Here is a 27,142-nt window from a genome sequence, read left to right on the forward strand (position 1 = left end):
TACCCACATCCTCTTCTAAGAGTTTGAATTGTCACAAGAGGTGACAACTCGGGGGGGTGTGTGTCTGTCTCTGTAAGCCCAGAGGCAAATTCAGAGAAAGCCAAGTGGGCAAACACAGTGGTTTCTGGAGGGGGCAGATGCCCAGGAGGTACTAGGGGATTGCAGGGAGGAGACCTGGGCAGCCGTTGTTGTCTTCAATTAGCCAAGTTGCAAATAACAAAAGATTTTAAATTACGCTCTCAAGCGCTGCAGAATTCTTTCTCTGGCTTGTTCCCCTGTCGCGCAGTCTGCTGCAGCCAACCCGTCCTCCTGGTGCCCTGCCTCAGCTGAAGGAAAACTGGGATCCCTGTGACTGTACTGATGTCAAACTCCTGCTGGAATAGGAGGGCTGTTCCTGTGGAACGAGTCTGCCATAACCAGGTAGCGCCTGGCTCTGCAACGCAAAGCAAGATGCTCAAAGCTGACATTGCTCGAAGGCTTATCTGGGCTGCTTCAGGAATTAAAAGCCTCACCACGAAGGCAGGATGTGCCCCTGTATTTGGTTAGTGGGGCTGGGAGGGCAGAGTAGTGACTAAGTGATCCTAGAGACAAATCTCAAATCTCTGAGGTGGCAGTCATGCTTGCTGAAGCAGTCTAGCCAACATCTGCAGCAGAGTCAGTCCATCACGGGCAAGGGAACTGCCAGATTTGGCTTTAGTTAATGCAGGTCCTTTTTGCCCCTTCCTCCCCTCGGAAGATGAAGCAGGATCTTTGTCCACAATCTTGTCTTTTAAGAAACCTGCAAACATACAGTCAGAGAAAGGTGAGATGGCAGGAAAGAAACGCAGATGCCCTAATTTCCGGATGCAGTTTGCTTGGACTTGCTCTGAACTTTGTAAATACAGGACACCTGATACCGTATTCATTTACAGTATGTTTATTTCTCAGTGCATTACATGAAAGGTCTTTGGTATTTGTGGGTTCTTGAATACTGTTCCCACTCTGCTCTGTAAGAAAATGCTGAATACAAAACATTCCATATACAGTAACAAACCCCATAGCAAATAAAGAGAAATAGATATTTTGAACAATAACATAGCAATATGAAAACAGATAAGTAACCATGCAAGGGGTGGAACAAATGGGTTGTGTTTACAACAAACATTTGAGCCTGCCATAAATGAGTTCATCGTGTCAGATGAGATTTATTCTTTCTCTAAGTTATGAAATTACACATGATTGCAAGATACTGCATATGGCTGCCCTATAAAAGACCAAATGGTTGTAAAGCTTATTACAATGAGAGAAGCTGGGACCATTTGCACACATACGAAACACACTGATATAAATAAAAAAATACTGTGTAAAATAACGAGTGAAAAAGTTAACATTTCCTTCTGCGAATGGGAATGTGCTTTGTGGACAATTATAGCACCTTTGAATTGCTTGGTTTCAACTCAGTCACAGAAACTGCGAGTAGTTTAAACCCCTATACCACCAAACACGAGAATGGAATGTAATCTCAAATAAGACAGAAGGTGTAAATGTGGAGGAGAAGGGATTTCCAATAAATTGTATCGAGAAGTAATTCCAGAAACTGATTGTCTTTTAGAAGCCTTTGTCACAGCGGTCAGGTTCCTATGTTAAAATAGTTCATTGCAGAGACTGGGAGCGAACCCCAATCCCAGAGCCAAACTCAGAAAGCTGCTTGTGAGCCGTTGGCTCTGCTCCACTGAAAGCAGCACCCGTCCGTGCTAGCTGAAGGTCTGGATCTGATTTTTATGGCCTGTTCCTTTGAAAGTCGATGGCAAAATTACTGTGGAGTTTGGTGGGAGCAGGTGAGGGCTCTTCTCTCTAGTTTATTCCGATTTCCCTGGGTTGTTATCAATTCGTTACAGTAAGTGCAAATTAGATACTCTGGAGAGAAGTACTCTTCGCCTCCCAGATGTACCAGATTGCTGGTGAAGATGAGGGTGCACGAATTGCAAAGGTTTTTGGTTGTGCAATGTGCTGCTGCTTCTGGTTAGCTCAAGGCAAGGAAAATGCGTTACTACTACCAGAACCGATCCAAGTCAAGTCAAAAACACATTGGAGCTCAGAGAAACATTAAGAATTTCAAAAAAGTCTTAGTAAAAAAAAAAAAAAAAAGAAAAGAACACACTATGGTATTGCACAGTATGCATGTAAGATAAAGCACTAAACATTTCAATTAAAATATAGTTCTACATGAGCACGCATTCAAAATAAATCCACTCTCTAAGTTACATGGAGACAGCAAGATGCATTATATGACCTGGCTAAAATGAACCTTGGTATCCTGCCTAAGATGGGAAATGTGGTTGGAGTGGTTTGCTTAGTCATGAAGATCATTGGTGTCAGCACGTGAGGCTGTGTTCACCTGTAAAACGTAATTAAACTCCAACAGTGTGGTCCAACTCTTTTGTAAATAGAGAGGAATGAAACCCCAGCTGAGAGAGAAAAAGTCCATTTGGTATAATCCTACTGTCACCCAAATTAAAGATACAGTACCGCACAGGAGAGAGATGTAGCTAAATAAAGCAAGAAGTGTGGGGAGGAAAAAAAAAAAAATTACATAGCTCATACAGAAATTTGGAAAAGCCAATCATTAAAATGGTTGCAACCCAAACCTAACCAGTCTTTTGACAATTGATTCGGCAGGATTCATTGCAAACAACTTCCATTAAATTTCCTTTCATCTTGACAGTAATTTGATTTGAATAATTTAAAATCCAAAATCCTAGTCAATATGAATGTCTTGAAGAGAGCACTCATCAAGCTAATGCAATAGCTTTGACTTCAGGAAGACAAACTTGGAGAAAAATGTCTCTTTCAATTCCATGTGAAGGCTCCAAAGCATCAGGAAGTGAAAATGCCCTCACTGTTCCCCAAATTGTAGCTATAGGACCAGTAAACCAAATTTTGCCGTTTCCCTTTTGAAAGATTACTTTGGTCTAGTTTAGCTCCTGAAGCTGCCATGAGGACGCTTCCTTTACGTGGCAAGCGACTGTCGTCAGCACCAACCTACTGAACTGGGATTTCTGCTCAGTCTCCAGGGACTGAGTTTCCAACACCTACTGGCAGGCATAAGGGGTCAGCTCCTGGAAGCCACCAGCTATGTCATGTAATGTCCATGTGAGCAAGACCAAGATGGTCCCGATTCAGCGACGGGGTAATCACGTACGTCTCAAGTCCTACATGGTAATCAGCCTGTAAATGGGGAAACGGCTCTTTTTTTTTTTTGTGCACGTAATTCTTAAATGGAAAGCTTATTCCAAGAATGTATCAGTGGCTGCACCATGCTTAGCTGTCCACCAACAGGTGATTGCTGTCACGTGGGCCGGTGTACAGTACTTCAGGCATCTGCTATTTGTTGGGAAGTTGAGCTGTTTGTATTTGTGACTGGTTTTAGGCTGAGAGCTGGTTGCGAGCCTTAAGACACTGGGTTAATTCAGCATCTTTTATATACATTCTGGCATTAGAGTTAGTCCTGGATTTAGAGTTAGTCCTGGATTTGAAACTAAGATGCATTCAAGGAGCTTTTACTTCATTCTCCCGTGAGGATTATGAATTTGGGACAACTACTTGAGGTCAGTAACCTGCTTGACGTGGGCAGTTTTACTTGTTTTCTTGTCTTCTGACTGTATCACGCTCCAGCTGTAATTCAGAGTGCAGGCAGGCAAAGGAACACTGGAGCCTGCAGCATCAGCTCTTGGCAAAGCTCTGCATCCACTTCAAATGGCATCTTGGGGAAAGACAGCACCTGACTGTACCTTTTCTTTAACTCCCCAGACTTTTGTAGTGCTTTGGTCTTGTTTCTTTGCTACGTCCAAAGCAAAACCTGAGCATACGGAAGTACAACTGAACTACCTGGGTTGACTGCTGAACGAGCTCCACCACTGGCATTAGCCAAGCAGCACGAGGATTAAAAGCAGGGCAAGGAAACGCATTTACTGCAGCCTCCACGCCAGCTTAAACCAAGGCTGTTTATTATTTACCTGCACAGCAGTAAAAAGCTTCTGTACGAGGACAAGTTGCTGGTGTTTGCTCAGCACCACTTACACCATTTCACCTGCTTTGGGACACATGGTTGGATTTCTAAAGAGCAGGGCCAAATGAAGACATACAGTGAATTCAGTCATCCTGAAGTAGCATGTAACCTGCTCGTTTCTGAAAATACAATGCTCTTAGAGGAAAGATTTGGACATTCTGATGTCCCTGTAGGTCTACCATGTTTACAGTATATATGGAAAGTTAATTTAATGTGTGGCTAATGTTGGGTTGGCAGAGCTCCTTCATTTTAATCCTCATTTCCAGTCTTCTGGTTTTGCCTTAGGAAGATCACTTTGGATGACAAGGGTTGCTGATGCACGGACCATACAGTTGTTGGTCTTTGCAACAGCTTTTGACACAAATATTGTAGCCGTGCAGACAGCTGTACCTTGCATTAGGAACCAGATAGAATGTGATCAATGTACCTGACTTATGCAATAAAATGACAAATGCAAACTCAATTTGCTTACTTTTAGCTAGGGCTGAATTTGAAAACTGTCAGAACAAGGGGTAGGGGGTGTGTGAATTAAAAAAAAAAAAGTACCATCAGTTCTGTTGATTAGTTTTACCCTTTCTAACAAAAATCACTGTCTATACAAATGATGTCAACTTGTCTGATTTGGTTTGCACAGCAGGTGTGGTGATTCATTTGCCACTGAAGGGCAGGTTCAACTTCTTAACCCTAGGACTTCCCCCAAAATAACAAGTTATTGCAAAAAATAAAATGACTTTGTATTTAACTTGCGGTGCAAGATGGACTCTAATTGCTTAGGCTGTGGTTTGCTACTACACTGTCTCCAGGCTCAAATGGCAAGGATTTACTAACAAGATAAAAACAAAACAGTGTGAAAACATTTTTCCTTATTGATGTAGGATTAAGAAATTATTGCTAAATATCCTTTTCTGTGAATAGTTATTGCTACTACTTAACTGAATTATCTCTGGATGTATGCACAAGCTGAACACAATATGGGAAAATTCTTGCACAATTCATCATATCTCATACAAACTGCTCTATATTTTCGCAGAAACAGTCTAATCTCACTGTAGATAGATAGGAAGTCAATGGTGCCATGAACATTTGCATCAAAAGTCCTTTCTTAGCCAACCACGGATCGAAATAATGCCACTCACACACAATTAGCAAGATTTTGATGCTAAAGTCCAAAGAGTAACCTGAATTTTCAGAGTAACTGTTTTAAATGTTCTTTGAATTTTCCAATTTGTTCTTTGCTTAAAAGAAATCCTTGCAGGTCATGCTTTAACGGCCTATGAAGTGGTATCTTCACCTGGAAATCAGCATGATACCACCACATGAACTAAAAGCAGATGCCACCAACTATATCAATGGACAAGGTTAAGGCTTGGGTTTGAGTCTAGATGGGATTGATTGTCTCAGCTGGTTAAGCAGTGCCTTAACTGAGTAACTTTCAAGGGCAGTGAGGAAACAAGGGGAGGATTAAACTCTTGAGACACAGTCAGGATGTGTCATTTCTGTAGACAGCTTCTGAGAATACCTGCCATCTCGTATTCCAAAGGCAAAACAAGAAAATCAAGACAAATGTTCATAAGACCCTCTCTGAGCTATGGATAAGACATGCCCTGCAATAAGGGCATAGTATTGGCCAGGTAAGGAAACGCAGTTGCCAACACTGCAAGCTCCTACCCACTTCATTTGCACTCTGCAATTAAGCACTGGGATACTGTATCTTTAACTAGTGAACAGGCACGGAGAACGTGCAGATGCTCCTACTTCATCCGATTGCTTCTCCTTTTGGCTTCACTGTCATCCAGCAGTGAAGAGAGGATCTGGTAGGCCTGTGGCTGCTGTGGTCCTCCACGCTTGATCTTGATGCTGGTTCGCAGAGGGGAACCCGGGATCACGTCTTGTCCAGAGCCTGGCTCAATGGAAGATAAAGAGTCTGTAAGGAGAGAAAGTCACGGGAGAGCGCTATTTAAAAGGGGAGGCTAAGGAAAGAGTAAATGGGCCCTTCTGAATGATGCCTCTTCTGGAAGAAGTGTCGTCCCTCCTCTTGCCTTTCCATCTAGCAAGCAATTGTGGAGCTACGTGTTTGCTGCTATCACGCTACTCCTATATTAGGTCTTCTGCCTCTGCTCTGTCTAAACTCTTTGGGGTAAGTACTCCTACTGCACGTGGCCCAGCAGGTCCTGTTCTCATTTGTAATTCCATTTATAAAGCGCTGGTCTTTTATTGATTATAATTTTTCTTGGGCTATAGTTGCTACTCAGCATTGCTTACAGACTCCTGTTATTGAAGGATGAGGCCAAGCGGTCACTGGGAAGTGATGCTCCTGGGGCTTTAAGTACCATTTCGCTCCTTGTAAGGAGGACATCTTCAGGCACCGGAAAGATTGAACGAAAGGACTCATCCACCCTAGGCTACAGCCAAATTAGCAATAAAGCTGGGAATAAATATTAGCTGTCCATTCTCCTAGCATGCCTCACAGTAACACACACCTCTACCTACAGTGTCCTGCCCTGCGAAGTTAAATACACATTTGACTACGACCACTCTTCTATTTTCCCAGCAGTCAACTCAACGCTGCCTCATAATTTTTAATGCCCCAGTTTCTTCCTTTTGCCTTACGACATGGACGTTTGCTTGTTTCCCTGCCAAGAGCCCAACCTTGCAAGCCAGACACCCAGCCTTGGTTGGATCCCACGAGGCAGCACTTCTGTTTTAAGTGAGTGTGTGGCTGCTGGAGGATTTGTGCTGTGTTGGCTGGAAGGAAACAATTTGGGCTTTCATGTGTCCTGCTGGGCTGCTCTCTGCAGTTTGCTAGGCCAGATAATGTCAAACTGGCCTCCTATGGCGGAGGAGAGGTTTGTTTGCTGGTATGTTTTGCCTTGTTGCTTGGGTGGCTGTGGTTTTGGAAACCGCACTGATTGTGAAGTTTCTTTGGAAAATGAGAGCATGCGATTGGCATTTCTGTGTGGGTCTTTAAAGCTGGGCTGAGTTGGACTGCCCAGGAACCTGTGGTAAAATCCTTAACACCTACGGTGGGAACATGACCAGATCGTTGATGCTGGGTGATTTAAACCTGTGTGGTGACTTTCACTGCAGGGAGGTCTGGGCTCAAGGAAATTCTGTTTTGTTATTTTATGTCTTTTTCTGTTGGTGTTTTTTTTTTTTAACTGTGTACACATAGAGGGATGAATACAATTGCACAAGGAAAAAAAATGCCTTACTGTCCAAGTTCTCTTTCTAAAAAGTATTTTTGTAGGGCTTAAAAATATGTCTTAATTTAAAGACTGGAACTATCTCAAAAAGCACAGAATAATAATATAATTATCTATACTGTTATTGGATTAAACCCCCCCTATTTATATACAGTCATGCAACATAGGTGTTTAAACATAGCTTTAACTACACTGTACAATTAAAAGCTATCCATTATTGCTGATGCAGTTACATTGGTATAGAGGTATACAGGGGTATAAATAACTCATCTCCAACCTGAGAAAATACATTTATGTCAGTAAAAATGGTTTGCTGAAATGGCTGTTTCAAAATAACAGCAGTGCATGCCCCATTGCCACTGTATTGCCAAATCCAATAGCGTATAAAATAGATAAACCAGGCAGTTCTGCAGGGGCAAAGTTGCGTGCATTCCCTAGCCCAAGCCCCAGTGTCTGTAGAAGCTTCCTGAAGAGCTGCTATTTTGCTTTAAACTAGTACAAATGAAGGTACAAAGACAACGGAGGGCCAAGTTGTGGGTCCTGTAAATACGCTGCACCGTGCTTATGAACTGGGTTCCCCTTCCCCACAGAACGCACAGGCTGGGCATGGATTCCTGCCTGGCTGATCTGCTGAGCACCTTCCTGGTGCCTCCACCATCGCAAAGCAAAGCAGCATATAAACCCTGCTCTTGGTGTATGAAATCCAATGAAACTATGAAGCAAACTAGCATTAATGCAGAGGTAAGGTCAGGGCGACTGTGGTTAACTCATGGGTTTGTGATTCATGATTTACCGAAAAGCTTAAGCTATCGCTGCCTCTTGCTTCTGGAAATAGCACTTTGGGCCTCTCAAAGACACGTGGCCATTCAACAACGAAGAGCAGTGCAGCCGCCCAAGCCAGTGCAGCCATATAACACAGCACCATGCACTGACACTGGTTTGGCTTTGAAGTGCCCAATGGCATTTTAATTGTAGCACTGTGCTGGCTTCCGAGGGACTCCTGGCATCTCAAAGCATGCTGCCTTAAAGTGCATCTCTTACAGTGCAGTAAGTCAGGCTCAAGTACCCCAGAGGGAGAAGTTTGATCTGTGACAATTGCACAAACCCACACCCTGGTTAAGGGAAGAACCTGTGCATTGAGGGATGAGAGAGCAAATAATAGCCTCAACAGAAAACTTAGAAATCTATCTGAATGAAAAAACACATGAGACTTTCTTTAAATCTGATTGTGAAAATAGGTTTTATGTAAGTTATAATCACAAGACATTCAGGGATCACTGGTTTTCAGGGTAACATGTAGCACTGTTTGGTTTCTCTGTAAAATATAGTGCTACACAAGGCAAGGGCATCAGTGGTGTTGAAGTCACTTGGAAGACACTATCAACAGGATTAAATGATTGGCCTACAGACTTGAATGAGCAGCTCCCTGGGAAGCTAGTAGATGATCTGTGCCACATGGCTTGAGCTGCTGCTCGTGACTTGGCTGAGTTGTAATAAAAATTACTGCAGGGGTCATTTCATCTGCTACTGTAAAGCCAGAGTAACTAGTACAGTTGGTGGAAGCTCTAAGTCCTCAACAGTTCTAAGGATTCTTTAAGTCACATTGGGTACCTAGTTTTGAAAACCTGGCCGAAACAGATACTAGACAGAGAGCTTAGGAGACTGGGAGGATGTTTAACCATCAAGCAGCTGCCTGAACAGAGCCCCCAGTTGTCTAGAAAACAAAACCATAGTGATGCTTACCATGAATTCCTATCATGTGCTCAAGAATTAATACCCGCTCGGCTAAAATCTTCAGAGCTTCTCGAAGTTGTTGAACACCTTCCCCCTGCAAGAAGGAGAAGAACACTAACATTGGAATATGTTGCAGAATAGGCTGCTTGTTCATAATGTTGCCTCCATGACACAAAATTATGCAGTGTGGATGTTTAAAAAAAAAGATGTAGAAGAGGAAATAACCTACAAGGGTTAAGTAGGAATGCAGGAGAAACCCCTATTTAAAGCAAAACTCCTCAGTTATACCCCATGTTTGCAGAGCCTCTGACCCAAAGCCATGGCTTTCAGTTTGGTTCCTACTTCTGCAGTGGGCCAAACCCAGGGTGTATAGTCCTGTCAAACTTTCATACCATGCAACTTGTGCAACTTGCGTTAACAACTATGCTGACCTACCTGGAAAATAGGTTTTGCTTTTGTCAGAGATTTATTCTGAACATCAGTGTGGTACCTGGTCTTTCTCTACATTGTTACACCAGGAAACTGGGACATGTGGCGAGCACCACCTTGTCGCTCCCTTATAAGAGTGGCACACAAGCCCATCCTGATGGACCTCACACTGTCTCTAAGAGCTCCTAGCTGGGACACATACTGCCTGAAGCCGCTCCACATATTTTCGCATACACTCAGGCTGTGGGTTGTCCCTCCCCCTTGCCTTAGATAAGGTCTTGCAGGGACAGATGGATGTTGGGAATTATTTTAGGGTGGGAGACCTGAGCTGTGAGAACTCCAACTCTGCACATGCAATTTGCTGTCTTCTGGAAGTCAGTCTGTCCCTCAGCATGTGGGAGGGACAGTGGGGGGGGGGTTAATTCCTTACCTTTGTGGGAGCTCTGTGTGGCAGAACAACCACGGGGGGCAGAGAGCATGGTCAGAAGGGCAGCTGACAACATGGCCAAGGAAATCCCAAAGATCAGGATTTCTAGCATGTATTAAGTTCAAACCCAAGGTTCACATCATTGCTTGCGCTGCACTTTCAACTGTGGGCGTGACCCTTGCTCCCTCACAACCCAACCTGCCAAAGGGTATACGCTTGAAGGACAGTGAAGAGACAAAAAAAGAAAACAAAACAACAGTAGAACTACATGCTTACATCAGCACCTTTGTCACCTTCCTCACCCTTCTTGCCTGGTTCACCCTGAAACAAACAAGAAACAGAAATTTGTTCTCATGTGACTGAAGATCCTGTCCAGGATCATTTGCACCCCTTCCCTCCACAGGCTCAAAGTAAAGGCAGAAGCATTTCATCAGCAGAAACCAAACTGACTCTCAGGCATGTAATGCCAAGGGCCAAAGTGCTCTCATGAGCTCTGTCCTGGCTCCCACCAGCTTCCCAGGAGGTTCGTCACCATCTCTAACACTGAAGAACTTGGTCAGGAGTGGCCAAGCTGCAGGAGGGGCTGGCTCCCATGGCCTGGGCCCACAAAAAGACTATAAACATCTCCTGAAGCTCTCAATGTGTAATGCTTTAGGCTAAAACACTGAGATAAAAATACTGCTCCCCTCCAACATGTGTTCATCTTTGATTTAGAACATAAATCTTCCATTCTGCTTTTATTAATTAGTCACATCACTTTCTGCCTCTGAAGATATTCATTAAGCTTTTCTTGAATAAAGATCCCTATGTGCTGTGAATATCAGTCTGATGTTCCCCTCTAACCAGGAAGTTCATGCATTTCCCAAAGAACAGATGACATGGAGAGATTAAACCACAAGCTAAATATAAAAACAAGGCTAACAAATTGGTAAATAAAATAGAGTGGAAATGCCTGGGCTCCTCAAATTTGTTGGACATCCCTGAGATAACTGCAAACCGGGGTGGATATAGACTGAAGAAAAGGTTGTGTGAATCATAGGAAATGATGAGGTAGACTTAAGGAAGAGAGAAGCAAAACCTCCCAGAGGACCTACGACTTCTCTGGATGCTGCCAGCCAAAAAAAAAACCCCAACTTGCTCCCCTAGCTCACTTTCAGCCAACTGTCATCTACATCAGTTTGTTTGCACCCTGGCCATATGTGCCAGTGCAGACATCTTCTGTGTACATCTGTTCAGGTATTGCCAAGAAATCATTTGGAGACATCGCTTAATCTGATTAAAGGGTTTCCAGCTCAGCTTGCCAGACCAAGGTGCAAGAGAGAGTTGAGAGCAGCTGATGTACTTTGAGTCATTTAACAGTGCCCACTGTTGGGCTCTGGTAGTGCCAGGACCCTCACGGGGCAGGGAGGGGGGGCTTCTGTCTGCCCAGGTTTGGCTAGAGGGGCTCTGCAAAGCGTGTCTGCTCTGTTTCAGAGTGTTTCAGCACTACACTTCACATGCAGGAAGACTACATTTCATTTGCAGAGGAATACATTAAGGTGAGGTTGCCTGTTGAAGAAATGTCTGAGCTGGAGACAATTGACCTAAGCGTTGCATCTGAGCGAGCTGGTTGAACCAGCTCAGTCCAGCTAGGTGGCATTTACGGTGCCAAGCAGGCACCAAACCCATCTGTGTCTTGCACACACCCGCAAGTACATCACTTACAGGAAATCCCTTAATGCCCCTCTCTCCAGTCAGACCTGCTTGGCCCTGTTGGAAATAAAGTAAGTGTCATTAGGAGATATTTTTCCATTTGACAAGAACATAGTGTAATTTTTACTAGTGGAATTGAGATGGCTTAATGAAAAACCTTACACTTGGGATAATATGAAAAAAATTCCTCTCCCTTGACATTATCACTTAGAGACAGCAAAAGAGGGTCATGGTTTTCTGTCAAGTATCAGCTCTAAATCCCATCACACTTTGGAGAAGTTTGGTTTGATACAGAGCTGCTCAGCTCAGTACCTTCTCAGTAAGACGATTAGCAATTTTTTTGTACTTGACAGCAGTCAGTTACATTATACCAGGAAGGAATTTGGCTGGAGATTTGTATCTTTACAAAGATACCGCATTCTTCTCTGTAGTAAAACTGATGGGCTGATGCTGTCCCAGACAGCAGAGCACTGATTTAATCTGCATCCTGCTCCACACACACATCCCTGCGTCAACCCCAACAGCTACTGATCAAAACACAGGTACAATATCTTGGTTGGTTTGTTTCTCTTTCCTGCTGTGCTAATTATCACATTGTTCTCAGTGGGTTGCTTCCCCCCCACCCCGATTTTGAAATGGTATGTGTTGGTTTGGGTCGGAATGAAATGCCATCTAACTGAGCATCTTTTTTCCCCGTTTTCTTCTGCAGCATTGGTTTCCCACCCTGGCGCGCGCTGGGGCAGGGCAGAATCCCTGACCAGCAGAACAGTTAGAGATTATTTCATGAGAAAGCAGGAGTTCAGGAAGAGGCGGCAAAATTTAAAAGCATGTTTAGAAATCCATTGATGGAACAGCCACATATTAAACCTGACTCTTCTCCCCTAGACATACACAGAAACATCCCCATCCTTTTTCCCCCAAAAAACTACCTAGCTGGCTGCAGCTTTTTGTAGTATTTGCCAGAAAGGGAGAGCTGCTTTGTTATTGTGTCCATCAAACCGCTGCTTTGTATAAAATCAATGGGCCTTGGGCATCTAAAAACCATTACTATGGTGAGCTGTGCAGTGCTTGGCGAGCAGCTAGCCAGCACGAGACAAAGGCCCGCACCGACATGAAGAGCGCTGGGAGGAAGGCCCAGTTTGTCAGGTGCTCCGAGCATCTTCAAAGGGAAACACTTGGATTCTGCACTGGAGGGAGTAAGGCCTGTGAAAAAGCACAGGCAAGCAGCAAATCATGGAGAGGAGACATAGCAACGTACTCAAAATACATAAACAGACTGTTCTCTGTGTCCAGGGGGAACAGGAAAGGATGTTATCAGCTTAAAGGGGATCAAAGGATATTTAGGCTGGATGTTAGAAATATCTTTTATCCCAGGCCCTCACTAGCTGTACCTCTGCAGACTGCCTGTGGTGTATCCCTCACCAGCACTGGTTAAGAATAAGATGAACAGAGGCTGATCGTGAGCAGCACACATATAGATGTGCCAGCCAGGGGAAGCACTCAGACTGCTTCAGGTCTCTTCTACATCTGTTCTCTCTGAGATTAAGCAGGAAGAATGTATAAAACATTTTCTCAAATCTCAACAGATATTGTAAACCCTCCTCTGCTTTTCTTTGCAGCTGCACAGCTCCTCTGCTCCATGTAAAGCTAGCTCTAATTTCTATCCACCAAACCCAAAATTGCAGCATGTAGTTGTCAAAACCAGCATTCAAATCCACACTCACAAAAGACAAAAAGCACACAGAACATACTACAGAAATTCTACCAGAAACAGCAATCGGCTTCACTTTCCACACTAACAGAGGAAGGACAGGAAATAGAATTTATTTTTTCTGTTTAGCAAGACATTCTGATACTTGAAAATCTCATTTGTCCCAAACCTAGGAGGAGAGTTACAATTCTGAATATCTAACAGGGAGGGAGCAAAATCAAAGTCTAAAGGATTTGTCTGTACTGAATGGACACAGTGCAACAAAGCTTTTGTTTCAAAATAAGTTTAGTCTTAGCAATATAATCAACCACAGACTAAAAGAAAATGTTAAATGAATCATTGAGGAAGAGCTCTTATCAGTTTCCTGAATGGAAACTTGACATTTTGCCATATACCATGCCCTTTTCTTTTTTTAACTTTAACTGAAAATTAACACAGGTTGCAGCTCATTGCCATTAAATGTTAAAATCTCATCAGTTAAGGTTTTGCTCTCTATCAGAATCTTAAATTCTAGTACCAGAAATGCATCAGTCTCTAATCTATTAGTAAAGCAAATACATGCACAAAGTGGCTGATCTGCACAAGAAAACTGTTACTAAAAAATCCTAGCAGTCGCTTAAAATGGTCTCTGTCTTTCAGGGAGCTGCAAGTAATTTGTTATGTAAGAACAGGGACCAAGCACCCAGAACAATATGCAGAGACGATTTTAAAAGCATACGTGTTCCATCCTCAGATATCCTGCTGCTTAGCGTGAAGTGCCTCAGGAGGGAGTGCAACAAGCCACCTGGACTTGCTCTCCTCGCACACAGTCTGGACAGAGGAACATAGTTTAAGTCTGTTGCTAGTTATTCTCATGAATTTGGGAAGTCATCAAACTAGAGTTAACCAATTTGCATTTGTCTTAGCTCTTTCAGACATCGCTCTGTCTTTTGGACTGGAAGAGTGAGCAGAAATGAAGAAGTGGAGATGCTGTCATATGGAGGAAGGACGTCATCTACAGCCACCCATTTACAGGTGGTGACCTCCACGTTCACCTCCATCTATGTGATGGTAAAAGTGGCACTTGGAAGAAAAGGGAACTGGTTTCCTACAGCTGTGGCATAAGGCTGTGACAACACAGCCACCACTGCAGACGTCCATTATTTTAGAGGTACCAACCAATATTTTTCTCCTTATCTTTCTTCCTTTCTTTGACTCTGCTCCACACTAGGGTTTTAGTGATTGTCCACAGTCCATCTGTGCCCACTTCTACAGTTTGCAGATCTAACTGCTGAATGATCATCCGCCACGTAGTACATTCTCAAATGATTTTGTGCTCCTAGTGTCTCTCAGAGGAGATTTCAAAGACCATGGCCTTTTGGAGAGTAAGCTGAACAGAAGCAGCTGAAGGCCCAAATGCCACTTTGAAACGCTTCCTGGTGCTTGAACGCTGGATGGGGAATCTGACACGTTTATATCCTTATTAGATTTTTCTCTGGCATTTCCTAAACTTCAACAGTTTGGAAATAACTGCCCTTCTTTCTATGCTTAGTTATTAGCACTGGACAACCCATCAAGGATGCAGGTATAGCACACACACATATTAAGAACATGATTTAAGCATTCCAAATATATTAAGAACATCATTTGACCTGGGGAATGGCTTTGGTTCAGGAAAAGTCTGATGAGCTTTTACTGCCTTATTGCCACAGAAAGAAGAGTTCAGTTAGACCACTCAAAATACTCCATGCTAAAGAGCTTTGGTTGGCAGAAGAAAATTGGTCTTCACAAGTCTGTATATACCATGTATTTGCTACCTGAATCTCTTCAGGGAACACCAGACTTTGCAAGCAATTCAACGCTTTATCTGTACAGTAAACCCTCATCTTGGTTCTTGCAGAAGACCTAGGAACTCTACATTTGAAATTGTTCATGGCTGTAGTCTCACAGAATTTGAAAGACCTATGCTGTATACAATTTCTGAGGCATCACCCCAGATGTTGCTGGGAATCTCTCTGTGTATGTAAAACCTTACTCTCTCTCCTCGGTCTCCTTTGGAGCCTTTTGGCCCAGGTTGTCCTGGAGAGCCCGGTAAGCCCTAGAAGAGATGCAGAACAAGAAGGAATTAATATCTACTGTTCATCCTTTGTGTAGGTGCAATGAATACCTTTCCCGGTGATCCTCAACTCCTGAAAACCTCATACACCCATTAAGCAATTGGGCTGGATTCTCTTTTACCCTCAAGCAACAACAATGGAAGCTCTGTTTGCAGATATCCTGAGCCCCGTAGTTTCTCCATATCCCTCTATTTGGGTCGTTTAATGCACTGCAGGCTACTGATGTAACATTTTTAAGGGGTCAGTATGACAGGATAGTTCTTGTTCTCAGTTACCAAGAAGAAATTAATACACAGATAGTATGGTTAGCTTAAAAATCCCCACTACTTTCCCCCCCTTTGTAATTGCCTCAGTGGGTGGCATAAGTAAGCATACATACCTGGAAATTAATTGGATTGTGCAGTGGAAATTATTTTGAAGCTATTCACTCACCCTAATAAACAATTTTCAAATTAAGCTCAATCTCTACTAATAATTTTGCTCCCTGGGTTGAATAAATCTATAAAACAGTCACCAACGGATAAGAAGGGCATAGTCTCCTGATTTCTACTAATTGAACTGCTTTGTAGAAATCGATCCAAATTCTTAACTTATCCACCCAGCGAAGCCACAGCTATAAACCAGACAGGGAGAGAAGAATATTGTTTTTTTCTGTGCAGCATGTCAGCTCCCCATGACCATATGCAAGATGCTTTTTTCCACCTCAAGTGACTTGCACGTCGCCTTGGAGACTGCAGCAAATGAGACGACTTCTCCGCTCCAGACCACTGGTGATTTAAGCCAACCTGTTTAACAACAGCCCCCAGAAACCCCCACCTCAGCGCCCAGAGAAATGGGGTTTCTAGGCATAGCTGTGAGGAGCTTCAACGTCAGGTTAAGTTTGGATGTAAGTGTTGTAAGGGTCTAAAGGAGGAGCCCTCACAGTTTTGGCTGGGAGGCAGCAGCGCTCACCATTAACATGTTGCTCCTTGCCTGCAGTCAGCCCCACCAGCTCCCCACCAAGCTGCACAGTGACCTGGCCTCCAGCTTAGCTACGTCTCCTCTAGGCCCACAAAAGATTCAGAAACTCAGGCCTGGTTTAGGAGGTTAACTAGGGCTGCCAAACAAGGTAGGGCACAAACCAGACTTGGCCCTGTGTCAAACATGCAGCGTGAACAAAGCTTAAGTGTCCATAAGCATCCTTTGCTCTTCACAGCTCTCAACAGTGACTTTCAGTGTCTGATTACATGGGGATGCTCAAGAACACTGAATTCCACAAATCTGTTGTAAAAAATAAAAGATTTATAATGTGTGCTGCATGTGAAAAAGCCAGATTCTACTACAGAACCCATTTATGAATTGTGAATTACCTTATATTTAATGACGTTAAACTGCCTCTGTCATTTTGCTGCCAAATTTCCCACTGTGTTCATATCTATCTGGAGTTCCTCATTGTTCTCCAGAGCATTCACTAATTGAAATGATTCTGCTACACTGGCAAACTTTCACTAACCTTATGTCCGTTGCTTCTTCAAAGTGATTAATAAATACATAGTAAAAATCTCCTTTCTCTATTTCTAGCAATTTCAGACCTCTTCTTATCAGGATCTAAGTTACTTCCTTCTGCTAAGTTACTTAACCTTTCTCTCTCTCTGTGCTCTTCAGTCACTTTTATCTCTTTAGTCATGCTAGATTCCTTTGAAATAGTTGATGTTACTGGTTTACCTCCACATTAAGTAATACTCTTCTGAAAACTGGAGTCCCTTTGTATCAGCCAACCACAGTTTTGAGTAGTTGGGCAATTCACTATTCATCATGACTTCACTTCTTTCCATTTAACCAGATTTTTCCATGTGAGCACTTTACCCTTCTTTTACTATAAATTCTTTTGAGGGAGTTTACTACACTCCATTATTATCTCCCCCCTCCACAATTTTTGTATTGATAAATAATCATCTGATGAGAATCTATGATATTTTTCTTGACTAGAAAGTGCTATTTCTGAAAAAGTATGCTTAACAAATTCACTTTGGTGAATTGGTGAATTCCCATTGATGCCTTTTTGTTCTTTTTATGTGCGCCACAGGAAATGTAGTATTTTTCTATCACTGTGTTAGTAAAGCCCATGTCAAGTCCTTTGCATCAACTCAGGCCACAGTGAAGTGTTTTGACACAGCAACAGCAAGATGTATTGTTATCATTAGGGGAAAATAATTTCAACCATTTCAACCTCTCAACACAATTCAGAATGAAAAAAGGTATTAAAACCAGAGAATGTTCAGTGATCAAAAAAAATCAGGGAACAAACACGAGACCTAAGACTTATGAAGTACTCTCCCTCTTTGTGCAATGAGGAGATGTTTCACACCTAACCCGACTCTGCCCCTCAGCCCCAAAGCACAAAGCCCCTTACTTGTGATCCGGGGACTCCAATAGGTCCTGGTGGCCCTTTGGGTCCTGATGCGCCTGGTGGCCCTGGTGGGAATCATCATTTGAGACAATTTTAAGGAGATTAAATGGAAGGACCCTAAATTCCAGACACACGCACTTCCTTTCATTGTTCTGCTTAGTCTCTCAAAAGGTAAGAGCCGTTCATTGATCACAGGACTACAGCATAAGTGCTTCATCACATACTGGATTATTGGATACCCACATCCTGATATAATATATCCCTATGCCCCAGGGAAGATGTTAGAACTCTGGGAGGAAAGAAGGATGTCAGTAACGTGAAGCATTTCCATTGTTTAAAATGACAACTTTTGAGAAAACTTAAACTAGATCCACAGAACAGCTACATCGGAACAAGATACTACAGCTGCTGTTTCTGAAACGGAGTCTCATAGGTGGCAGGGGAAGTCCATGGTCTGTCTCTCTAGTGTTGTCAGAAAGTTGATGATGTACACGAAGGAGACAGGGTTTGGATGTAGCCAGCATGAGAGGCTGACTGCAGCAAAGCAAAGCTCTCTCTTGTTCTTTGCTCTCTCCAGTGGCAATAAATTCTTTTAAAGTCTGTACCACAGAAGAACCTGCTTCCAGGAGGAGTTAAACACTGTCTAAACAGGTCAACTTGTTTTATACAGTCACTTAAGCGATTCATTCCTTTTGGAAAAGTAATTATATCTCAACAATAGCTGTTAAATTATACCTGCAAATGGGAGACAGGATATTTGCTTAGTCTGAGCTTAGCAATACTCCTCTCTGCTTTAGTTGTCACAACCCTTGAGATGAAACAATGTGGACATTATACACAAAGTACAGCTGAATCAGCCTCAATCATTAATGCACCATACAAACGCTTAAGTCAAAGAATAAAGGAATTGAAGGATAAATGAAAGGCCCTCATAATGAAAGGAAAAGCCTTTTCTGCAGCTAATGGGAGTTCACTTCTAAATATGCATCATACGGGGAAGTGCTGATGTTTGCAGGAACACTATCATTTAAGCCACCCATCAGCACAGAGGAAAAGATGACTTGCCACTGAATTTTCATCCCAGATTCTGATTTCGGTTATACTATTGAAAATCTGGAATAGCTCAAACCAGCTCCAAAGTCTGCATACAGACCAGCTGGCCAGATCCTGCTTTACAGCAACAGGACAGGATTGCAGCAGTGGTGAGAACAACTCTGCTCTCATAAAGGAATTCACAGGACAACCCATTCTTAAAGATAGTCTTTATTTATTCCCTTCTCAAGATGTGTCCTGCCAAGGGTATAAAACAATCTGCCACTATCAACAGAAACCTGGTTACTTCTTGCCACCCTTCCCACTCCTGGACCCACTGCTCTACTGCCCTTCCAATGAGGACCACTTGCTTTCCCTGCCGGCATCCCACAGACCGCTTCAGTCTCCATCAGAAATTTCTTTTGCTCATCTTCCCCATCATTACAGGTTTGTAGCTCAACTGAGTTTATTACCTGGTGGCCCAACAGGGCCTGGGGCTCCTCGTGGTCCTGGCAGGCCAGCCATGATGGTGTCTATGACGGTGGAGGCCAGTTGGGGTTCTCCATCTGTGTTAAAGAGCAGAGCAATTAGTGTCCCTGCAGCCAGAGCTGCCCAGTCCCAGTAGGCAGGATTTCTCTCCAAAATCCTTTGGCGCCTGTTGCTGGCTAAGGGCAGGCAGTGCTTCAGGATGCAAAATTTGGGCTCTTGGAGAAACTGCCCTTTGCTCTCTAAGGCCACAGGCTGCATCTCCGAGACCTCCAGAGCTGCTCATCCCACCTCTGGCAACACCAGAAAAGTTGTCCTTTCTGTCAAAAAATTGGGTGTTCCTGCACATCTATATAATCCTTTGAATACCAAAGCAGATTAAGAGTAACTCTGCACTGTGCAGCAATAACTAAGCCAAAAATTCCCTTCTCTAAGACACATCTGGTTTCTGGCTACCTGAGAAATCAAACTTGGATCCCTCCTGTCCCGGCATCAGTGAACTGCCGAGCCAGTCCGGCAGTCTGGCATATCCCCACCAACCCAGCAAGCTCACCCTGCCATGAAGGTGGTGGTAGGAGATATCGTGAGGTCTGAGCATGCAGGAAAGCTTGGTGAGGGGGTGTGCTCTGCCCCCTCCACATACTCAGGAAACTCACTTGCCATTTAGGATTACTTTAGGTGTTCAACTGGCCAGCTTGGGCAGGTCCACTGAGTTCTGGGAAATGGACGGAAATGAGAACGGAGCAGGGAGGGGAAAGGCATCAGCAGGAACTGGAGGAATTTTGTGCTTTTGCGCATCTTTCTCCGTCCTCTCCTGTTAGGAATAAAAATCAGCAGCCTGTAGCTGCCCCCATCTTCCCTCATACTTGAGCCAATAGGCTTACTACTTCAGCTGGTGACTGAATAGAAAAAACAGAACTCATATAAAAAAGAAACCCTTATTATTTTTTGCAATTCCAAAACCATACTCAACAACCGTATTCCCTATGGACCTGTACTGTAGGATACTAGTAGTCTGGGGGGGTAGCTGTATGGCAGAACCTTTCTTCTGAGCATCCCATGATGCTGTTTGACAGTTTTGAAAACCTAAGGGAAAAAATTCCACGACTGACCAAGACACAAGATCACAAAGCAGGGAAGGGAACCCCTGCGTCCTGATGCTGCTGAGATTTGAAATCCATGATCCTGACCAGTCCTATAGGACCAACTGCATATTTCCTGTTGCATTTAACCTGGATGAAGATGTTGGCTCCTGGTCACTGGGATAGTAAACCCTCTGAAAGTCCACATTTTCCATAGCTGGAGGCCACCGTGCAGGAATAATGCCTGTAACCTCAAACTTACTCATGTTTCCTTTCACCCATCGCTTTAACTCATCATAGTAGAATTCAGAGGAATTTGTTGCAAGTGTAAAAGACTGGAAATGTCTCACTGCTTTATTGCTGTAAATATCAAGTGACACCAGGCAGATCAGAAGGGTGTTTGTTTACTCTGCCGAGTCCAGCCTGAAGGACATAAGGTGAAATCTCCAGAAATGTTAGCAGATACATTATGAAGCCTTTTCAACTTCTGGAGCATTGGCAATGATAGAGAGGACTTTCAAGCTAGTTGTTTGAAAGCAGTTCCTAGGGAAAACTGTGAAATCTCTTTAACTGCCAAAGATGACAGTATATCACTGCAATGCCTTCCTGGCAGCAGCACAGCACAAGATCTAACCCAGATTCCTCCGAGAACCAAATCTCATGCCTAAAGCCTGAATGCAAACAGGTATTTCTTTGACTATTGTTTCTAACCCCTTCCATCTTCCCTTCTCCACAGCCCTGAAACAAAACAACTGAGACTGTTTTCATGTTCAGAAGGAAAGGTACCCAAGTGAAGTGTGTAATCCAATTAATGTGAGTTTTATTTGACCATGTCAAAATCCATCACGGCTTGGGAGTAAGATGAAATTGGGAAATGAGCATCGAACAGCAGTGAAGGCATTAACAATTGCAGAGCCTTTTGTTTTTAAAGAACAAGTGGTCAACAAAATCAAATGCACATCCACTAAGAGGGGGAGAGGACGGGCTGCAAACAACCAGGATTTAATTGCTGCTGGAGATAAGCCAGGGATAAAGATTTGGGTTACAAAACGTTCCAGCTAAATGGTACATTATTATGATGACAGATTCACTCCCACAAATCCACCTATCCTGATATTTGACTCAAAGTTATTTCTGAAAGGTGATTCCATAACTGTGACACAGAAGACAGCTCTGCTCAACAGCCCTTGAGATCAGTAGCTCCAGATTTGGTCTTGGCAGCATAGGAATATGGACATGCAGGAAATCCAGAGTGGCTCCTTCCTCAGCTGCAGCTGGAGGTTGGTATAGCAGCCACAAAACAGCTCCAGCAACAAATGGTAGCAGGAATCTTCCTTTCTCAGCCATCCCCTGTGCTGACCCAGGCTCTGGTGGGCTCAAGGGCTGGATTTTGTTTCAGTGCTTCTGGATATACCAAAGCAGAAGGCAGACAACTGTCTGCCTCATTTGAGAAGACCTTGATACACAATTTGCTCCAGGAGCTTTCCGACTCATAGCCAAGCCAAGAAGAAGAGCGCAACCAGTCTGATCTGGGCAGATATGAGCACCCACGTTCTCTGGAAGAGAGCACAAATATCCTGCAAAGCGGAAACCTGAAACAGCACAGAAATGCCCTGAATGAGGCAGTGAAACTTGCCCAGCCAGACTGGCAAGGCATCTCAGAGACACGGGCATAAACAGCCCTGAAAGCAATTGGTATGGTTTTCTAAATCAAATGCCATTCCCTTCTTCCTCTCTTTCCCCTTTGCATCCTCTGCTCTGTTCTCCCTTCCTCAGGAATTGCTACGTGTGGCAGCAGGCACTGGGATGTCACTTCACAAATCTCTGTTCTACCACTCTTCTTCACCAGTGATGTGCTGGGCACACAGGCAAGCCTGCTGTGCCTCAGTTTCCCCTTGCTCTCCCTGCAAAATAGGTTCACCTTCTCTTACGTGTCCTTTGCAAACTGAAATCTTTGAGATGTAAGGAAAGAGCCCTCAACAGAGTGAAAGTTGCATTCTTTTCTCTTTTCCCTAAAAATTGTCTTAGCTTTAGCATGAGAAAGCGGACTGAGCTGACTCCAGACCACGTACCTGATCCACTCATTTTTAAGTGGCAGAGAAAGCAAGCGATCCTTGTAGTAGCAACCTCAGCAGTGGGGTATGGCAGTTTAGCTTCTGGCCTATGTCTAATGTTTCTAAGGGATAAATTCCCCCATTATAGGCTTGATTTGTTGAGACAGGATGGAAATGAAGTAATTCTGTCTTAATTTCTTTCTGCTACCTGATCTGGAGGGAGACAACTGGGACCAATTTCTTTACCACAGCACAGTGAAACTGTGAGAAAATATTCGTCTACCCATTTTTGGCTTCTGCCTGCTGATAAACATTGCCAACAGGAACTTGTTGCGATTAATAAAGGCCCATGCATTAACCACGTTCAGGCGGAACAAAACACTGTACTACTAATAATAATCTGATACAGCTTTCTCCCATCTTTGTGGGTGCACATGCTCATTACCAGGAATATGCTTCCCTCTGCTGTCAGCAGCTGGAATCTTGCATTTATAGTTTTCAGATGTGGTCCATTCAAAATAAATTAAAAAAAAAAAATCTACCCAGAATTTACAAGGCTAAGTTTTATTGGTTATAGAGGATCAGCCTTCCACCCACCTCTCGCAGACAAAATCAGCCAACACATAAGCAAAATGGTAAGTTTTGTGAGAAAATGGTCTTGATGTTGCTGTAACTTTATCACATAGATAACTTGCACTTGCAGTGAGATTTGTAATAAGAAAAAATTTTAAAACGAGAAAAGTTGTCAAAAAGTTTTGGGCTACTCCTTCTGCAAACCACGAAATTCACCACAGATATGGGGGATAACTACAGGGCTGCCCCAGAGATGTGACAGTCACCATTTACTCACGGTACTCAAGTCCATGTGGGAACCTGTTGCTGCCCAGTACTGGCAGAGTTAATACAGATATTTATCCACTCATTCATCCATTTCCCATTTTGGGACAATACAGAGTTCACCCTTCTCACACATCAGCCGGTAAGGCCACGTAAGCAATGCCTTTATATACTTTTAAATTTAATTTATCCACTACTTTGGAAGAAAGTTTAATTTAAAGGCCAGTTGGAGGAAGGGGGCAGCAGCAGTACCCAAACCATCCTTAAGGATCCTTTGGAATAAAAGGCTGAATGTGGGATGGCACCATTTGGTGTGATCCTGTAAGGCAGTGAGGTGACTATAATGCAAAACTTCAGTGTTAAAAGGCTTGTGAATGCAGCAGCTCAGTCTACATTTTCTGAAAATCTTAGTATTGAACCACAATTAATTTCATCCTTCCCATACGCTCTACGTAACTCAATATGCAATCGAGCTGTTAAAATTGTTCCCAAACTAAAAAGACATCTGTTCATTTTTGGGAAAAGGAGTCTGGAGAGCAGAGTGGGTGGAAGGGAAAGGAGAGATCTAGAAAACTATCAGACACAGGGACACTTACTGATCCTTGGCGGGAACTAACGCAACTGAGCTTTGAAGCTGGATGTGAGCAGAAGAGCTGGGGAAGAGGCACAGATGAAGTCTGGGGGAGTGGAGATGGGAGACCCAACAGAGCTGGGCCTCCAGGGGTTTACAAGCCAAGTGGAGATACAGCTGAGCTCTGCTTTAGATGCCAGCCAGGCCAAGACTGGACTGGAAGAATCAAGCCCAAATTTGAGAGCACTCAGATAAAAGTGTATAATGTGCCTTTCCTAGAAAGCCTTTTCTTGCCACACACAGCACAAATCAAATAAATATATTTTTAAATCACCATAGGCTCAAAGAAACACTGACCCTCCAGTTATAAGGAAGGGATAAATCACTGCCTTGGTCTGGGCTTTCAAGTCCATAATTCTGTGCTTTGCGTGGATGTGGGATAATGTTGACGCACCAGAAACGCAGGTGGAAGACGCATCTGCGGGGGCAGGAAAACAGACGCATTTAACAGATGTCCTTGTTATGTTATATAATTTCAGAGTTGCAAACCTTTGGTGCTCATTTCTGAGCAACCCTGAGCACTGTCAGATGGCAACAGCGGCACCAAGAGGTCTCTCAACAGGCAGTTTTGTTCCACCAGCACCTAATCAGCCAGACTGCTATATTTCTCCACCCACTTCTCTCTCATGTGATGCTACCTGAGCTCTGTCATCTCACTAGAGACCCTCTTCTCAGCAGCTACTCATGATGGAAGCTTAAAGGACACTAAGGTGCCTCCTCAAAGCTATGATGAACCCAGAAAACCAGGCACAGGGAACAACCTTAAATCCCCCAACCCCTGTTCCCACTGATGGTTTTAGAAGAGCAGTGACTTAGTTCCTCATTTTGGCAAGGAGAACCCCTCTAGCTTCTAAGCCTTATGTGTTTCATCTTGAAATTCTCTCTTCCAGGAGGCCCACACAATGGAGGCAGATTGTCTAGCTGCTCCCAGGGAAGGCAGGGCCCTGGCAGAGTCTGGCTGGGAGATGGCAGGAAGAGGTGAGCTGCTCTGTGCCTGCCTACTCTGCTGATGTACGAGAAAAAAATGGGAACTGAGGGGGAAACTTACTTTCTTTTTCAGCCGTGGGCTGGAGTGAGTAGAGAACCCCTTGTTGGAAGGTAAGAGGAAGGCTTGGGGTGGCTGGTGGCCCTGGAGGACCTGGGGGACCTGGGATCCCGGTTTCTCCTGGAAGTCCTCTTGGTCCTTGAGGTCCCAACAGCCCTGTGTGGAGGCAGGAGAGGATGTGTTAGTGCATTTGAAGATGTGCTAATGATGCTACCATGTAAAACGGCAGTAAGACAACAAAGGATTTCTGTGCTGAACTGTAATTGTGGGAATTAGGAGGCAGGGCGAGAAATAGGAACAGCTTCCCAATTTTCCATTGTGTGCCTTTACCATCTTCCTCTGCAAAGCAGATAGCCTTACTTGGCTCAAAGGTGCTACAAAGCTTAATTCCTGAAAGAGTAAAATCTGCCCCCTCCCTGAGACTGAGCAAGAAACTGAAGGGAGCAGGGTGTGAAATCCAGCGCCATTCTTTCTGTTCCCCTCCACATACACCCGTATGTCCCGTTACTGCCAGGACAGCACAGAAAGAACAATGGAAATCCAGGCAGTCCAGCAGCAGACCGATTCCGCTTCCTGTGGAGCTGGAAGGCTCTCGTGGCCAACTGAGAAACCAAAAGGCAGACACATCCTCGGCCAGACTTTAGCCATTGACAGGTTGCCAGAAAATGCCAAAAAGTATTCAGGGCCGCTCTCACGTTTAAGGCACGCTCCGAGTTTCAGATCTTTCCTGAGCTTGGATTTACAAGGCACAGCCTTTTAGACACATAGCAAGCACAGAGCCTGAGGTCTGGCACCTATTGTGTAGTATCGCCTTCATCAAAAGATTTAGGAACATTTTGGGGATGAAGAAAGTCTCCTAGCTCAGGAATGGACTGTACTCTGAAAGAATGGCCTCATAACCTTTTCCCTTAACATACAAAAGCATCATTCGTTTGACATCCTGACATCTGACAGCTTGACACAAATGGTGGAGAAAAAAGGAAGTTACAACAGGCACACAGCGAGAGGGTTAAACAGGGAACGCTCTTCTCCAAAGGCTGACACATCAGAGACTGGTTTTTACAGCTCCTGAGCAGGATGGGGAAACATGATCCTGCTCTGCAGCTTTCTGGACAAGCTCTCTCCAGCTCCACGGGAAATCCCAGGGACTGTCATTGCTTGTGCAGGTGGTTGCCTGCTCTGAGAGCTGCTGGCTGGTTTCCGTGCCCAGGGGACTTGCTGAATGGATTCAATGCCAACTGAAGATGCTCAGCACCTTGTATGTCCAGCCTTTTATGATCTGTTGTCACAGATAATTTGTATAAACTGAAATCTCTCCTATCATGGTAGCACTGCCCTCCTCCAGGACTTACCTGGTGGCCCTGCTGGGCCCCTCTCACCAGGTTGTCCCTTCTCTCCTTTTGGCCCTGGTGGTCCTGGAAGACCAGTTGGTCCGACTGGTCCTGGAGGACCAACCTGTCCTGGCAGCCCTGGAAACATTCAGAAAGGAAATTAGTTGGAGGTTAGGACACTGCTGAGGTCGGAAGGTCTTTAGCAACCTAGAAACCAGAGGAGAGGGACTCAAAGATGCAAGGGGGAGAAGTACAGCTTTGCACAGACAGGGTGGTACTGGTGGCAAGAGCTGGCTGGTATATAGGACAAAAGAGCCAGACTGGACCTTGCTTCTCTTCTTCCTCCAATTGTTAAATAAACAAGCATGTCCCCATGCACAAGGCCCACCCCAAAACATCAGCAGGATGTGCACCTCCAGCTGAGATGTGCTGGTCACAGCTAAACTGAGCCCCCACTGTCCCCAAGGTCTGAATGGCTCTGGGCAGGATCTGGCTGGTGCCTCAAGCACTCCTTCACTAGCTGCATCCAGACACTTGTGTCAGCTCCATGGTAGTCCCAATGTATCAAAATACACAAAATATATTTACAAAAGCAAATCAAACCCTGTCTCGCACTTGCTCTGGCTGATCTATACATACCACCCAGAGATTTGGCATCAAAGATGTTTCCCTGTTTTCTCCTGTTGTCATTCATCTAACAAGTGTACCACGCTGTGCACAAGCATTTTTCATCCCAAACTGAAATTAATGCACCCACACTTTTGAAGTAACTGGATGTTACTAATTTATGTCAATGAATAGGGTGCTGAGCAAACCCATCTGGAAATACCAGTAACACAATAATTACAGCCCAGTGGGATGCTTCTTGGCAAGTCCACTCAGACCCCCAGTATGCCTACGAAAGTTGCAGGCAGC

The 27,142-nt window shown here is 44.0% G+C and overlaps 1 protein-coding gene and 1 long non-coding RNA gene across 11 annotated transcripts in view; one reads left to right on the plus strand and one right to left on the minus strand.

Annotated features, from left to right (window-relative positions):
• Positions 1 to 5,438, plus strand: part of LOC142604503 (uncharacterized) — a 56,022-nt gene extending 50,584 nt beyond the window's left edge. Inside the window, exon 3 of the long non-coding RNA XR_012838364.1 lies at positions 5,304 to 5,438. This is a non-coding gene — a long non-coding RNA (uncharacterized LOC142604503). The remainder of the gene's footprint in view (positions 1 to 5,303) is intronic.
• The window catches only part of COL26A1 (collagen type XXVI alpha 1 chain), a 197,182-nt gene continuing 170,937 nt past the window's right edge, over positions 898 to 27,142 (minus strand). For 6 of the 10 annotated variants that reach the window (XM_075771407.1, XM_075771405.1, XM_075771406.1 and 3 more), the window contains 9 exons: positions 26,249 to 26,365; positions 24,900 to 25,052; positions 19,235 to 19,327; positions 17,733 to 17,794; positions 15,259 to 15,321; positions 11,546 to 11,590; positions 10,118 to 10,162; positions 8,995 to 9,079; positions 898 to 5,972 (listed from right to left, as the gene is read on the minus strand). In XM_075771407.1, the coding sequence (XP_075627522.1) occupies positions 5,800 to 5,972; positions 8,995 to 9,079; positions 10,118 to 10,162; positions 11,546 to 11,590; positions 15,259 to 15,321; positions 17,733 to 17,794; positions 19,235 to 19,327; positions 24,900 to 25,052; positions 26,249 to 26,365 (836 nt within the window). In that variant the 3' untranslated portion in view covers positions 898 to 5,799. The remainder of the gene's footprint in view (positions 5,973 to 8,994; positions 9,080 to 10,117; positions 10,163 to 11,545; positions 11,591 to 15,258; positions 15,322 to 17,732; positions 17,795 to 19,234; positions 19,328 to 24,899; positions 25,053 to 26,248; positions 26,366 to 27,142) is intronic. The other 4 variants (XM_075771402.1, XM_075771409.1, XM_075771404.1 and 1 more) reach the window with 4 other exon arrangements.

This window comes from Balearica regulorum, chromosome 19 (assembly GCF_011004875.1).
Source record: "Balearica regulorum gibbericeps isolate bBalReg1 chromosome 19, bBalReg1.pri, whole genome shotgun sequence".
NCBI classification, from domain to species: Eukaryota; Metazoa; Chordata; class Aves; order Gruiformes; family Gruidae; genus Balearica; species Balearica regulorum.